The following is an 11955-nucleotide window of genomic DNA, read 5'->3' as shown; positions in this document are numbered from 1 at the left end:
GAGGTTAGGAAGGTTCTTGCAAAGAAGGAAGAGCTGGAAAGGAGACACCATCAGATACGGACATCGCAGGGGGAGCTGCAGGTTCAAATGGAGCAGCAGTCCAGCAGCATGAGCGAAATAATGGAGAAAATGGTGTCCGAGAAGGGGAGCCTTCAAGCAAAGGTTAGTGCCAAAGATGAAGAACTTTCTCTGTTAAAAGAAAACCTTCAAAAGATAGAGCAAATTCTGCAGGATTCTGAGAAAGAGTGGCTGTTAGTTCTGGAAAGAGAAAAACAGGATAAGAATCTACTTGCAGAACAATTGAAAAGTGTTGAAAATGAAATGAAATCTAAAGATGTTAAAGTTAATGCTCTGAAACAAGACTTGGACAGTTTGCAGGAGAAACTAGCAGAGGCTTCCTCTGCAATTAGGCAAGGGTCTGATCAGCTGAGCGCAAAAGAGTTAGAGGCGTCAGCGTCCAGGATTCAACTTGAGAAGGTTTTAGCATCTTTTCAGGAAAAGGATAAAGAGAACGATATTGTGCAACAGGCTCTAAAAACTGTGGAATATGAGTTACAGAAACTTTTAGCGAGTAAAATTGGTCCTGACAAAGACTGCTCTGATTGGCTGCCAGCCTCATCTGACAGATCGGATGCTGTGAGTGACAGACAAGCGTCTTTACAGGACATGATGAAGCAGTTAGAGGAAAGACATCAGTCTGAGGTAGACGCTTTGAAAAATGAGCTGGATAAAACTGTAGATGAATTACGTAAAACGCAAAATACACTTCACGAAGGGGAGAGGAGGAACGACGAGAAAGGTCAACGAGTTGCTCTCCTGCAAGACGCTGTGGAGCATTTACAGGCTCAGCTCACTGCTGAATCACAGAAAGTGAAAGAAGCTGCTGCCAAACGCTCCTCTTTACACAGTGAAGTGCAAGAAAAAGATGAGCAAATCAACTGTATGAGCATTCAGATAAGTCAGCAGAAGGAATTACTTGCTGGACTTAGTCAGCAGATAAGAGATAAGGACGCATCCATTGCCCAAGTAATGGAATCTGCCTCAAATGAAAGAGTGAAGCTTTGTGAGGAAAAGGCTTGTCTAATAGCACAATTAGAAAACATGGAGCAAGCACAGAAGACCTCCATGAAGAGGCTTGAAGAGATTTCTCAGCAGTTAGAAGATCGTATTTCACTCTCGCAAAGTGAAATTGACTCAAAGAATTCAGAGAAGCTCGAGCTGGTGAAGGAAAAGGATGATCTTAAAGGTGAACTGTCTAAGGTCTGCAAAGAAAAAGAGGCCATGAAGAAGAAGCTTCAGGCCGCTCTCATTCTGAGGAAGGATCTGCTGAAAAAAATTGAGGAGTATGAAAGCCAGAAAGAAGAGAGCGTGAACAATAAAACCGAGGTTTCACTTTTACATGGTAAAATACAGGAGATAACAAACGAAGCTCAGGCAACAGCAAAGATGTATCAAGAAAAAGTTTCTCTTCTAGAACAGAAAATTCGTGAGAAAGATCAAGAGATTCTAGACCAGAAAACAGAGAGTGAAAGACTTGTTGAACAGTTACAGTCAGAAAAACACACATTGCGAGCCACGTTAAATGAAAAAGAAGCACGTTTGTCAGAAAAATCGCAGACACTCAATGACCAAAGCTCCTTCATCGAGCAGCTGCAGTCCAGTGTGGCCGAGAAAGAAGCAGCGTTTGAACAGGACAGAAACAGCTTGATACAGAAGTTAGAAGAGCTTCGAAATGAAATGAAGACGTGTAAAGATGAGTTACAGGACAAATCTGCCTCCGCTGCCACTGCTGTTGATTTAGAAAATGAGCTTGCACAGGTGAAGTCAGAAAAAGCGATGCTACAGAAAAAGGCCCAGGCTGCGCTGCTGGCACGCAAAGAGACAATGAAGAAAGCTCAAGAAAACGAGAAGAAACTAACTCAAGAACTGGCCGAGCTGAAAGACGACTACAAGGCTCTCCTAGAACAACACTGTCAGCAGACAAACGAGCTCAATGCTGTCCAGTTAAACTTTGACGAGAAGGTCAGGGAACTGGAGAACCTCCATAGAACCTCTTTGTCTTATCTGGATGAACTGGACACCTTGAGACAGCTGGTTGAGGAGCGCGATAAAACTCTTCAAGATCTGAAGATGTCTCTGGCTGAGAAAGAGAGCCAGTGCCATTCTCTGTCACACTTGCAAACCGAGCTAGAAACTGTTAAATCCAAAGCAGAGACCATGTCTCTTGAGATGGCAGGTAAAGATGAGGCTCTGGTCGCCATGGGACAAAGAGCAGAAGCTTTGGAGTCACAACTGCTCATGTTAGAGAAGGACCTGGAGGAAGCCCATGAAGAAGTGAGAGAGAAAACAGAAGAGGTCGAGAAATATAAGGAAAGAATCAAAGTCTCTGAGGCTGAAAGCCAACAGGAGAAGCAAGTTTTATTTAACGAGCTCCAGCAGGAACACACCTGTGCCAGTGAAGAAAAGTATCAGGTCTTAATGGAAGAAAAGGAGGCTGCTGTGCAGCAGTGTAATCAGATGAAAGTGGAACTTGAGACGGCTCTTGCTTTAGTTTCACAGAAATCCTTGGAGGTTTTAACCATCCAGAAAACATTAGCAGAAACACAACAGCAGCTCAGCGAGGACAAAAGTGTTTTGACGAAGGAGCTTGAAAAAGGACAGAAGCGTTGCACTGAGACGGAAAGGAATTTGGACTTGTTAAAGCAAGAAAATGAAAATGCTTCAAGGCTCATTTGTGAACTCAGAGGTGAGGTGACCACGCTGAACGAGCAGCTACAGGAGGCAGAGAAACATCAAAACATGCCTGAAACATGCATCAAACAGGAAGATGTTAACGAAGAAGGAGACCGTTTCTCTTGCAGCTGTGCTGAGAACTTCAAAGTGATACTGAAGGAGAAAGATGATGCCTTATTCGTTTCTCAGGCTCAAGTTGCAGAAAAGGAGGAACTAATTGCTGCACTTGAACTACAGTTACAGCAGCAAATGAAAATGCATGAAAATGCCATAGAAAAAATGAGAGTAGAGGCTGATGAGCTTCAGAAGTCTCGAGAAGATGGCAACAAAAGGAACGATCAGGACAACCAAAGCAAAGCTGCTCTCCTAACCAGGAAGCTTCAGGCAGCTTTGGTTTCTAGAAAAGAGCTCTTGAAGGAAAATGCGACTCTCAAGGAAGAAGCAGAAAAGCTGTCGGCCAAACATGAAGCGAAGGAAGCTGACTGTTTTGTTCTGGAATCAACGGTTTTGAAGTTGAAACAGCAAAATGTGGATCTGGAAAGCTCTGTGTCATCTCTGAACAAGGAGAAAGATGAGCTCAGCACCGAAATTGATCGCATCCTCAACGATAATCGCAGCCTATCAGCAGCCTGCGACAGCTTGAAACTAACCATAGAAAACATCACTCAGCAGAAGCAAGCCTTTTCATGCCAGCTGGAATCTCTTAAGGACTCTCAGACAGAGGAGCTGTCCAAGTGGAAGTCACAGCATGCTGAGCTGAAACAAGAGTACGAGTCTCTTTTACAAGCTTATGAAAACGTCAGTTGTGAAATGGATAAGATGAGGCAGCTTTTAGAGGGGGCCAAACGAGACAGACAGGACGCCCTCCGGAAAGCACACAAGCATGAGACTGAGATGGAGATTCTGCAGAAACAAGCCAGAGACGCGGAGGAGGAAAATGAACGAATTAAAGAGAGGATGCACAAATTTTCCAAAGAGAAACGGCAGAAGATTGGGGAGCTGGAAGAAGAGAATCAGAAAATTAGAATAGAACTGACTGAGCATGAAGGAAACCACAGAATGGAAATGTGCAAGCTGACTGACAAAAACAAACAACTGGAGGCTGAGATTCGCCAACTTAAAGAGTCCTCGGAGGATCTCAGAGTCACACTTACAGAGGTGCAGGCTGAAAATAGCCAGCTGGCAGAGAAACTGGCAGAGGCCAGCTGTTCACTGGAAAACAAGCACTTGGAATCAAACACATACACAAACAACATGCAGCTGAAACTTGATGAAGCACTCGGTTTGAATAATTCACTGACTGCCCAGATCGAGTCCCAGAAAACAGAACTCGGTGCTCAGCTGGAAATCAACAATTTGTTACAGAAGGAGAAGCAAAATCTTTCCGAAAGAATCGAGAAGATACAGAACGATCACGAATTGCAGTTGGGAAAGAAAGACGATGTCATCACAGAGCTAAGAGACATTATTAACCGACACAGCCAAGAGACTATTAGCCTTAATGAGAAGGTGAGGATCTTGGAGGACGATAAGTCTCTTCTGCAAGAGGAGCTTGAAAATGTTCAAGAGATTTCAGACAAAGTGAAAAATGAAAATGAATATTTGGAAACTGTGATCCTGAAGAACTCAGAGCGGATTGATGAACTGACCGAGTCTGTCGGTGCTTTGCAGGCCCATAACACACAGCTGTCCTCTCAGCTGGCAGCGAGCAAGGAGATGAGCGATCACGTTCGTCAAGAAAAAGAGGAGGAGCAGCTCAGATTAGTCAGAGAGTTTGAGGAGAAACTCAAGTCGGTTCAGAGAGGCAGCGAGGGGTCCAAGAACGTGAAGAAGGAACTGCAAGAGCTGCTGAAAGAAAAGCATCAGGAGATAAATCAGCTGCAGAAAAACTGTATTAAATACCAGGAGCTGATTTTAGACTTAGAGAGCTCTCTGAAGAGCTCGCAGTCAGCCTGTGAACACTTGGAGAAAGAAGTGAAGAAAAGTTCTGAGAAGATTTCAGTTCTCGAAGAAAGAAGTAAACAAGTTGAAGCTGAGCTGATTACGCACAGGAATCTCGTCCAGGAGGCCACAGAAAAGATTGTGAGTGTTGAATCTGAAAGGGACCAGCTGGCTCTGGAAATATCACAGCAAAGTGAGCAGTCTAAGGATCAGGCCACGGAGACAACAAAACCTACACAAAATGTAGACGAGAAACAAGTGAATTCATACATGGAGAATCAGTTTGTGTTGCAGCAACAGATCGATGACCTCAAGGATTTAAAAGACAAAGAGACTCAGAAGGTAAATGAGCTGAGACAGTATGTAGACTCTCAGGAGCTACAGATGAACACTCTGAAGAGAGCAAATGAGACTAATGAAGCAAAGCTGTCTGCTCTATCTTCCACTCCTCAAGGTGCAGATGCTGCAAAACTTTGGAATGATTTGTATCAGAAGACCTTAAACGAGAAGGATAACCAGCTCCTCGAACAGGGCTTTGTGATCAAAAGATTCCTGGAAGACATGAGAGTGAAAGACAAAGAGGCGAATGAGCTACGGGTCACCAAGTCAAGACTGGAAAGGACGCTGAACGAATACTCCGTCGCCGCCGCCGCGCAGCAGAGGCAGCTGTTTGTAATGAGCGCGAGCAACGCTGAGCTCACTGAGTCCGTGGAGCTTATGACGGTGCAGGTGAAGGAACTCGGTGCTCAGGTGGAAAGAATAGAACAAGATAAAAACGCGCTCAGCCGGCAGCTTGCTGACAGAGAGGACGTGATTTCCCAGATGCAGCTGAATCTTCAGCAGCTGGAGAAAATAAACGCAGACACAGACGCTCAGCTGCTTCTTTTACAAACTCAAAACGACAAACTTCAAGCTGACTTTGAGAAACAGGAGGGAATTTCTCTGCAGCTGAAAACTCTGCTTCAGAGCAAAGACGCCGAGATCTCCTCTCTGTTGTCCTGTAGAGACGGACAGATGTCAGGGTATCTAGAACAGCTCCAGGCTAATTATCGCTCCCAGGTTGCAGTGTATGAGGACAGGCTAATGTCATTACGGTACCAAAGGGAAAAGACTGATAAAGAGCTGAGAGGGCTTGAAGCCAAGGCCAGAAGCCTGCAAATGAAAGTTAACAGATCTGTCCAGGAAAAGGAGCAGATGGCAGCGAAGATGGAGTCATTCAAGAACTCAATGGTGTCTTTACAAAGTGAACGGGAGCGACTGATGTCAGAATACAGAATCCTTCAAGCAAAGAGCGAGTTAGGGTTAAAGGGTAAAGAAGGCTCTGCTGACGGAGAGGGTGGTGCAGCCAAAGGCCTTAAACATGAAATAAGGAAACTGTTACATCAAATGGATGATCTCAATTCAGAGAACGCTATGCTCAGGGCTCAGCTGGTTCGGTACAGAGAAGATTTGAATCAGGTTTTATCCCTGAAAGACAACCAGCTGAAGGTACTGCTGAAGAAGCAGCAGGACGTGATCAAAAACCTTGAAAACCAAAAGGCCGCAGCTGAAAAGCAGCAGAGAGAGTCTCGGCTGGAGCTCCAGAAGGAAGAAGAGGCAAGCAATACGTTAAATGCAGAGATTTCTAAACTCAAGGCTCAGGTTTCAAAACTGGAAACAGAAATATCGACTCAGAAAAAGGACAAAGCCTCGACAAATGAGGGCAGAGTGATTGCTAATTTGCAGGAAGCTGTGGCAGCCAAAGCAGCTGAGTGTAATGACCTCCAGCAAAAACGCCACGCTCAGAAAATCTTAATGGACGAGCTCAAGGCAAAACTGCAGCTGGTGGAAAATGAGACAGACAAAAAACTGGCTGAAGCTGAAGATAAATACAACATGGAGCTGGACACGTTCGAGCGTGAGGTGGAGCTGATGAGGAACGAGCAAGAGACAGCCGATCAGCGGGTGGCAGAACTTGCGAAAGACCTTCTCGAAATGGAGCAACAGCTTTCGGAGGCCAGGACTCAAAGTCAAAATATGAAGGCTCAAAATGAGTCTCTCTGCAAAGCCATGGCTGTTCTGCAGAATGATCGCGACCAGCTCATCGAAGACTTCAAGATCCTGAGGAACAGATACGACGAAGAACTCCAAGAGACTCAGGCAGCCTTGAACAAGGTGGAGCGCAGCCTGCAGGACACCACCTCTGACTTGGCCATGTTTGCCAAAGAGAGGGACATCCTTGTTCATAAATTAAACGCGTTAGAGAGCAAAGACACACACACAGAGTTGACCAAGTTGTTGGATGAGGTGTCGAAGGCCTTGTCAGAGAAAGAGAGGGAGCTGAAGCAGGTCGTCTTGGAAAATAACACGTACAGCAGGCAGCTGTCAGCTTTCTCCAGATCCATGGCCAGCCTCCAGAACGATCGCGACAGGCTGATGGATGAGTTGATCAGGACCAAACGAGTGGTTGAGTCCAGACAAGGGTCGAGCCCAGAGGCCGTCTCTTCCACGAGTAAAGGAAGTGGCGTCAGTGCCTTCCAGAGTGAGAAAGATGGGCTGGTAAGTCAAGTCATCAGCTGTGCTTTGAGTTTGGCTGTTGCTTGCACGTCCTTTCTCTGCTATGGTTTCATTTTGCAGAAAGCATGAAGGGTTGAGTTCGATTTTTTTTTTTTCTCCACATACCATCGCTTGACTTGCCTGGTGTTTTTCTCTTGGGATGCACGTGTCGTGGTGTCTGTGAAGGTTTCTGTTGGACTGCATTTTTGTAATGGGGCAATGTGGAAGTATTTCAGTTCAGAACATTCAAACATCAACTACAATTATCAACAGAATGTGAAGAAATTACAGTTTTGATTCATGTCAAAGACGACTGTGTATTGTGTTGCAGAGATACCTACTCAGGTTAGCATGCTAACCAGCTAGCTCCGACCTATCCCGTCTCGTAATACATTTTGTACCTCAAGAGGTGATAGTGAGTCACTGTAGTGTGCTGGAGGGGGCAACAAACCGACTTTCTGGTAATGTGCAGCTCCCTGTTAGTTTGGAGCATGAATTTGACATTCTGACATATTGCCCCTTCAGACATAAAGCTGTTATACATATTTGTGGCTGATGATTTTCTTCTGCCATCTTTAATGTTTTCGCAGAAAACGGGTGAAACTGTGCAGAAGACGCAGACTCACAGAACCCCACCTGAAGACGTCAGCAGTCGTCAGGAAGAAGGAACAACTCTGAGGTAAAAGCGGACTGAAGATGAGTGAAGGCAAATTAAACTCCTGTGTTTTCATTTTGAAGTGTAGTTTCCTGTAAGAGTAACTTAAAAATAACTGTAAATCACAAAAACTGACTTCCTGTGGTTGAAGTCTGTGTTTACAGTATGACAGACCACAGACATGGAAAGGTGTCACACACCGTGGCAACGAGTTAGAGGTTTGATATTTGGCCAAACTGTATTCGTGTGGTCTGTATGTTGCCATGAAAACAGCTGTGCATTGTAGCCGTGTGGTCAACAACAACTGTTCAGTGACAAATTTTAAATCATTGCTTGTGATGCTAAAGGATTTCTGTTCCGTAGGTCTGACAGAGAGAGGAAGGACACCACACCGGTCAAGGTACGTTCACACACCGGAACATTCTGCTGTCGTCTGAAGTCTGCGTGAGATGAATCATGGTAGTTTTATGTTTTACCTGTTTGAAACGTGGGTACGTTTTTTGTTGGAAGTCTTTTAGTTTTAGTTTCTTATCTTAAATAACTGTTTGCATCACACCAAATGCAAAGGAAGCCAAATATGTGTCGGTGTTTTATTTTCCTAACCTCCATGCCACAGGAAGCGGCTGCTCTGGCAGCTCAGAGTGGAACGGAGGAGGTGGTGAGTCGGATGGAGGCAGAGAGGGTTCAGCTTCACAGAGACCTGCAGCGCCTCATGTATGAGATCCAGCAACGGGACCAGTACTTCCAGCAACTCAGCGCCAAGGTATGAACCAGCCGAGCCGGTCTGACTTTCAAAAACAGAACGTGTCGACACAGACTGTGTGCAGGCTGTTTACAGAACGCTAACATCCGTCACCCCCACCCTCCCACAGCTGCAGCAGGCCGTGGAGGAGAAAGGTGCGGTGGCAGCTCAGCTCAGAGCTGTTTCCCAAACCCTGAGGGACACACAGAACCGCTGCCACTGGCTGGAGAGTCAGGTCCAAGGCCAGGCTCAGGTAAATAAACGTGGTGACTGAACTGTGACTCCCCTCCACAGTGGCTCATCTGTGCACAGCTGTTACATGTGACTTACCTGTGCAGCATCTTGTCGCTTCAGAGGCTTTTGATGCAGCTTTTCTGTTATAGTTCCACCTGAGTGCTCACATGGTGAGTGTTTCTGTGGGACTGATAGAAACTGATGATTCAGAAAAAAAAGCCCTGTTCTCAGTTCAGTTCTGACAGAAGCTCTGAGCCGCAGCTCATCAGCCTCCGTTACAACAGAAATAAAACTGCACAGACCTGTAATGTCGTGTCCCCACCAGCAGGGGGCAGTATACGCTGAGGTTGCACCTGGAGCTCCACAGGAGAGAAGCAGCGACTCTGTGATTGTTCAAACTGCTGAAGCCAGTCAGCTCAGAGAAAGGTGAGGAGACAGACGTCCTTCGTTTTATCATCGTGGTTCGTTCGTTCATCACACGTTTTATGTGTAGAATTGTTTGAGGTCATGGATATATTAACGTGTGTGTGTGTGTGTGTGCGTGTGTGTGTGCGCGTGTGTGTGTGTGTGTTCAGGCTGCTGGAGGTGGAGCAGAGTCTGGCAGATGAGAGATCCAGGAGAGAGACGGCTGAGGCGGCTCTGCGTCTCGCTGAGGACAGAGCAAAGAGGTGAGACATAAATATAAGTCGTTTATCTGTCTCTCTCAGTCACACACACACACACACACACAGACCTGTCTCACCTCTCTGTTGCAGTGTGGGCTCCATGTCCAGAGACGGTAGGGATTTCAGCATTGAGATGGAGACAGAGGAGGAGTGGGAGGCTCTGAGTCTGAACCCGAACCAGCCTCTGATTACACGAAAGGTACGAAGGTTTTATTCATCCCTCACTCATTCATCCCGGAACCTCATTCATGTCACCACTGACAGTGAACCCTTGTTCATGTTCAGTAAAGATAAAACAGTGATGGGTCAGCTCTGTTTCCTTCATCGTCCAGGTGAAAGGTGGGATGGTGACGTGTCGACGCTGGCTCAGGGGGCGGAGCCTCTACTTCTCCAGGCTGCTGACGAGCCGCGCCCGCTCTCGATATTTCTTTCTGGCCTACTTGCTCACGATACACGTGCTTGTCCTCATGTGCCTCACTGGAGCGCTGTAGAGAAGGGCATGCTGGGAACACACAGGCTCACGGTTAAAACTTAAAGCTGAAGTCTGTTTTTTTTTTTTAGCTAATACAGTATTTTCTGTCCTGTGAGTCGTGAATCCTGGTGAAACACTAACTGGAGCTGGAGATGCTCCGTGCTCTCAGCCAGCCACACCTTTCCTGGTTACCTGTTCAGTCGATGGTATCATCCTCTGCTAACAGCTGGAGACATCAGCAGAGGTGAGACGTGATGAAACGACGATGCTCTGCCGTCGATTCTGTCTCTGACATCGAGTTTCCAGCTGCGAGTCGTCACTCTCTGATTAACCTGAGGTTTGTTTGTTTGTTTGTTTTGTTGATTTGATGCAGCAGCGATGGCAGAGCTGTTCTTCGGTTAGTTTAGCTCTTCTGTTTGTTCCCTGATGCTGAACCAAGCCTTAAAGCACCATCCTCCCTCTTCTTCTCTGTTCGTTCTGATAACACGCAGGTTTCCTTATTATTAGAAAGAAGAGAAGGACAAACACTTTGAAGAAGGTGTAGAAAGCCATACTGTTTAACACTACTGTAGAACTCCTGTTTTAAATCCCGTATCGTCTCCACCGTGTTGCTCTTCCCCTGAGCTGGGAGCAAACACGCGAACATCCCGTCTGTCGGCGTTTGCTTTACATCCAAACCACGAACGCTGGCACCAGCTGCTGCTTCACTCGCCTGCCTGGTTTCCTACTTTGCACATAATCGTGATGCTGAGTTAAAACTATGCACTGATTCTCCAGATGTGTGTTTGATCATCTCAGAAAGCTCAGAAGCACTACGCCTCTCCCACCATGTTCCCTTTAAACTGTAAATCCAAAGCGTCTGCGTCTGTACCTGCGTCTGTACCTGGGCAGTCTGAGTAAGTGCTGTGTTTAAAGTTAGTGGGAGATTAAAAATATCGTTGTGTGCCATTGAAAGTGTACTGCAAAAAAAAAGAAAAGATATAAGAACACAAACTGTATTTAAGTTTTTCTGTATTTATGTGCATCCTCAGAAGGTTGTTGTACAGTATGTGTAATGAGCTGTATGTATGTATATATGCATTTCTATCCGCTCTGCCTGACGACTGTACATTTCTTCTTGATTGTTTAAAGTTGGAAAATGAGAGAAGAGCTGAGGTTTTCAGAAAACAAGCTCAACTAACAAGCCAACAAAAGTCTGGTGTCCAGTTCTGTCCACGACCAGAAAGACAGGACAAGAGACGTTTTCTGGCTCGTTATTTGATCTGGTTTAGTTTGATAATGTTGTGTATTGATCTGTACATAAAGGTGGTCGATGGGAAAAAAAAACAATGAACTGAATCTATTTATGAAAAAGGTTAACTACTGAAAAATGTTCAGATGGCATATTTTCTCTACTGCCTCTATTTTTAAGTGTGAGCGACGCCGTCGGCCTTTTGGTGACATCAGGCTTCATTTGGTGCAATACAGTGTCAGAGGTGAACTCTGTCCGGAGAAATTTAATAAAGCTTATTCAACTTTTCTCCGTTTTTTTTTTTTACTGACAGTCTGTGACAGAATCTGCTCATCCTGCCCATCAGATCGTTGCTTTGGAGACAGAAATGATTCTTCATTCTGTGGTAGATTTTATTTAAAATGGATTAAATTTACTTTTTGGCCTTTAACTCTACATCTGCATCACAAAGAGAAACATTAGGTGTGTCCTTTTGAATTTACTGTCATAAATAAAACATTCTGAGGAGAATGATTTATGTTATTATTTACTGGGACACACATTTTTCATGCCTTTGCTTTAAAAAGAACATAAAGTGAGTTTAATGATATTTTTGAATATTTGAGTATTAGAAACTGCAAAAGTGGTGAACAGGTTCTAACATAAGGCTTAAAAGAAAAATCATTCTTTTCATTTAATGACAGGAATCTTCTTACTTTCTCTCCTCAGACACATTTAGCGACTTTGAACAGTCATAGTGACACAGAG

The 11955-nt window shown here is 45.1% G+C and overlaps 1 protein-coding gene across 1 annotated transcript in view; it reads left to right on the top strand.

Annotated features, from left to right (window-relative positions):
* The window catches only part of LOC121183386 (golgin subfamily B member 1-like), a 30271-nt gene extending 19261 nt beyond the window's left edge, over window positions 1–11010 (top strand). The window contains exons 22-32 of the mRNA XM_041040437.1: window positions 45–81; window positions 145–1995; window positions 2038–7212; window positions 7800–7888; window positions 8228–8264; window positions 8481–8627; window positions 8737–8859; window positions 9166–9266; window positions 9416–9508; window positions 9596–9704; window positions 9838–11010. Of these exons, the coding sequence (XP_040896371.1) occupies window positions 45–81; window positions 145–1995; window positions 2038–7212; window positions 7800–7888; window positions 8228–8264; window positions 8481–8627; window positions 8737–8859; window positions 9166–9266; window positions 9416–9508; window positions 9596–9704; window positions 9838–9996 (7921 nt within the window). The 3' untranslated portion in view covers window positions 9997–11010. The remainder of the gene's footprint in view (window positions 1–44; window positions 82–144; window positions 1996–2037; window positions 7213–7799; window positions 7889–8227; window positions 8265–8480; window positions 8628–8736; window positions 8860–9165; window positions 9267–9415; window positions 9509–9595; window positions 9705–9837) is intronic.
* The last annotated feature ends 945 nt before the right edge of the window (window positions 11011–11955 follow it).

Source organism: Toxotes jaculatrix, chromosome 1 (assembly GCF_017976425.1).
Source record: "Toxotes jaculatrix isolate fToxJac2 chromosome 1, fToxJac2.pri, whole genome shotgun sequence".
Classification (NCBI taxonomy): domain Eukaryota; kingdom Metazoa; phylum Chordata; class Actinopteri; family Toxotidae; genus Toxotes; species Toxotes jaculatrix.
The sequence above is the reverse complement of the archived record's forward strand: the minus strand, read 5'-3'. Positions and strand labels throughout refer to the sequence as shown.